Source organism: Perkinsus marinus (genome assembly GCF_000006405.1).
Source record: "Perkinsus marinus ATCC 50983 genomic scaffold scf_1104296970802, whole genome shotgun sequence".
NCBI lineage: Eukaryota > Perkinsozoa > Perkinsida > Perkinsidae > Perkinsus > Perkinsus marinus.
In genome coordinates, this window is record NW_003202316.1 from 1 (window position 1) to 925 (window position 925).

The following is a 925-nucleotide window of genomic DNA, read 5'->3' on the forward strand; positions in this document are numbered from 1 at the left end:
GACTTGCGGTCCCACTTTGTTGCATAGAACCGCTCCAAAGACTGATCGGCCACACGTCGGTCGAAGAGATCGAGTAACAGTGCCTTCCCTTGTCGATAGGGGCCACATTTAGCGTTCTTCTCCCAACACTCAAAGAATTGGCCAGCAAGATAGCCACCAAGGTGGGCCGCCATGGCCCCCTCTGACCATCCTACTGCCTGGCCGCAATTCTCGTAACGCCGAAACCATAATCGTAAGTCCCCTGTTCCATCATACTTTTCCGGCATAGGGGCCGGAACTTGCATCACGGTCGGCAGGCCGCCGTACGCGTGCACAGGGGGGTTCGGCGTCTCACATGGCTCAGACGAAGAGGAGTCCTTGTGGGAACCAACGGCTTGCCAGGTAGTCTTGATAGTCTCGTTATATCGGCGAGCGGTCTCCTCAGCCATGTTACGGGCCCAAGCACATAAATCGTCGTTGCCACCCTTGTCTGCACACTCCCGGGCCGCCCTCTCACCTTCAGCGGCCGGGTCTACGAAACCGTCTTCACGGTTGAGGCTTCCCGAGGAACCTCCCTCAGGGCCAGGGATAACACCAGGACCAGAACCAGAACCATTAACCATCGTACCAGTACCAATAAGTCACAGTAAGTTAACAAGGAGCTGCTACCAGAAAAGATGTGGACGGATATACTCGAAGTCGTGATCGGGTCGTCGATTGATACTATAGGTAGTCGATGCTAGTGACTCTGGCAACGCAATCCAAAGGGTAGATACGGGTATAAGATAATACTTAGCTGCGGTCGACAAGGTTGGCAGGAGTGCCAACAGTAATCCTCAAAAGAATCTCTCTAAAGACTCTGAATGCAATCGATCGTTTGACGCATGCACACGTTAGCTACGGATAAGGCTCTCGCGCTCGCCTTATACTGTCTATTCCGCACAGG

The 925-nt window shown here is 53.6% G+C and overlaps 1 protein-coding gene across 1 annotated transcript; it reads right to left on the reverse strand.

Annotated features, from left to right (window-relative positions):
* Positions 1-15: 15 nt before the first annotated feature.
* Positions 16-602, reverse strand: Pmar_PMAR024222 (hypothetical protein; the record flags this gene model as incomplete). Its single annotated transcript, XM_002767402.1, has 1 exon — positions 16-602. A coding segment is annotated over one exon (587 nt), but the record flags the coding sequence as incomplete, so codon positions are not given.
* Between the last annotated feature and the right edge of the window lie 323 nt (positions 603-925).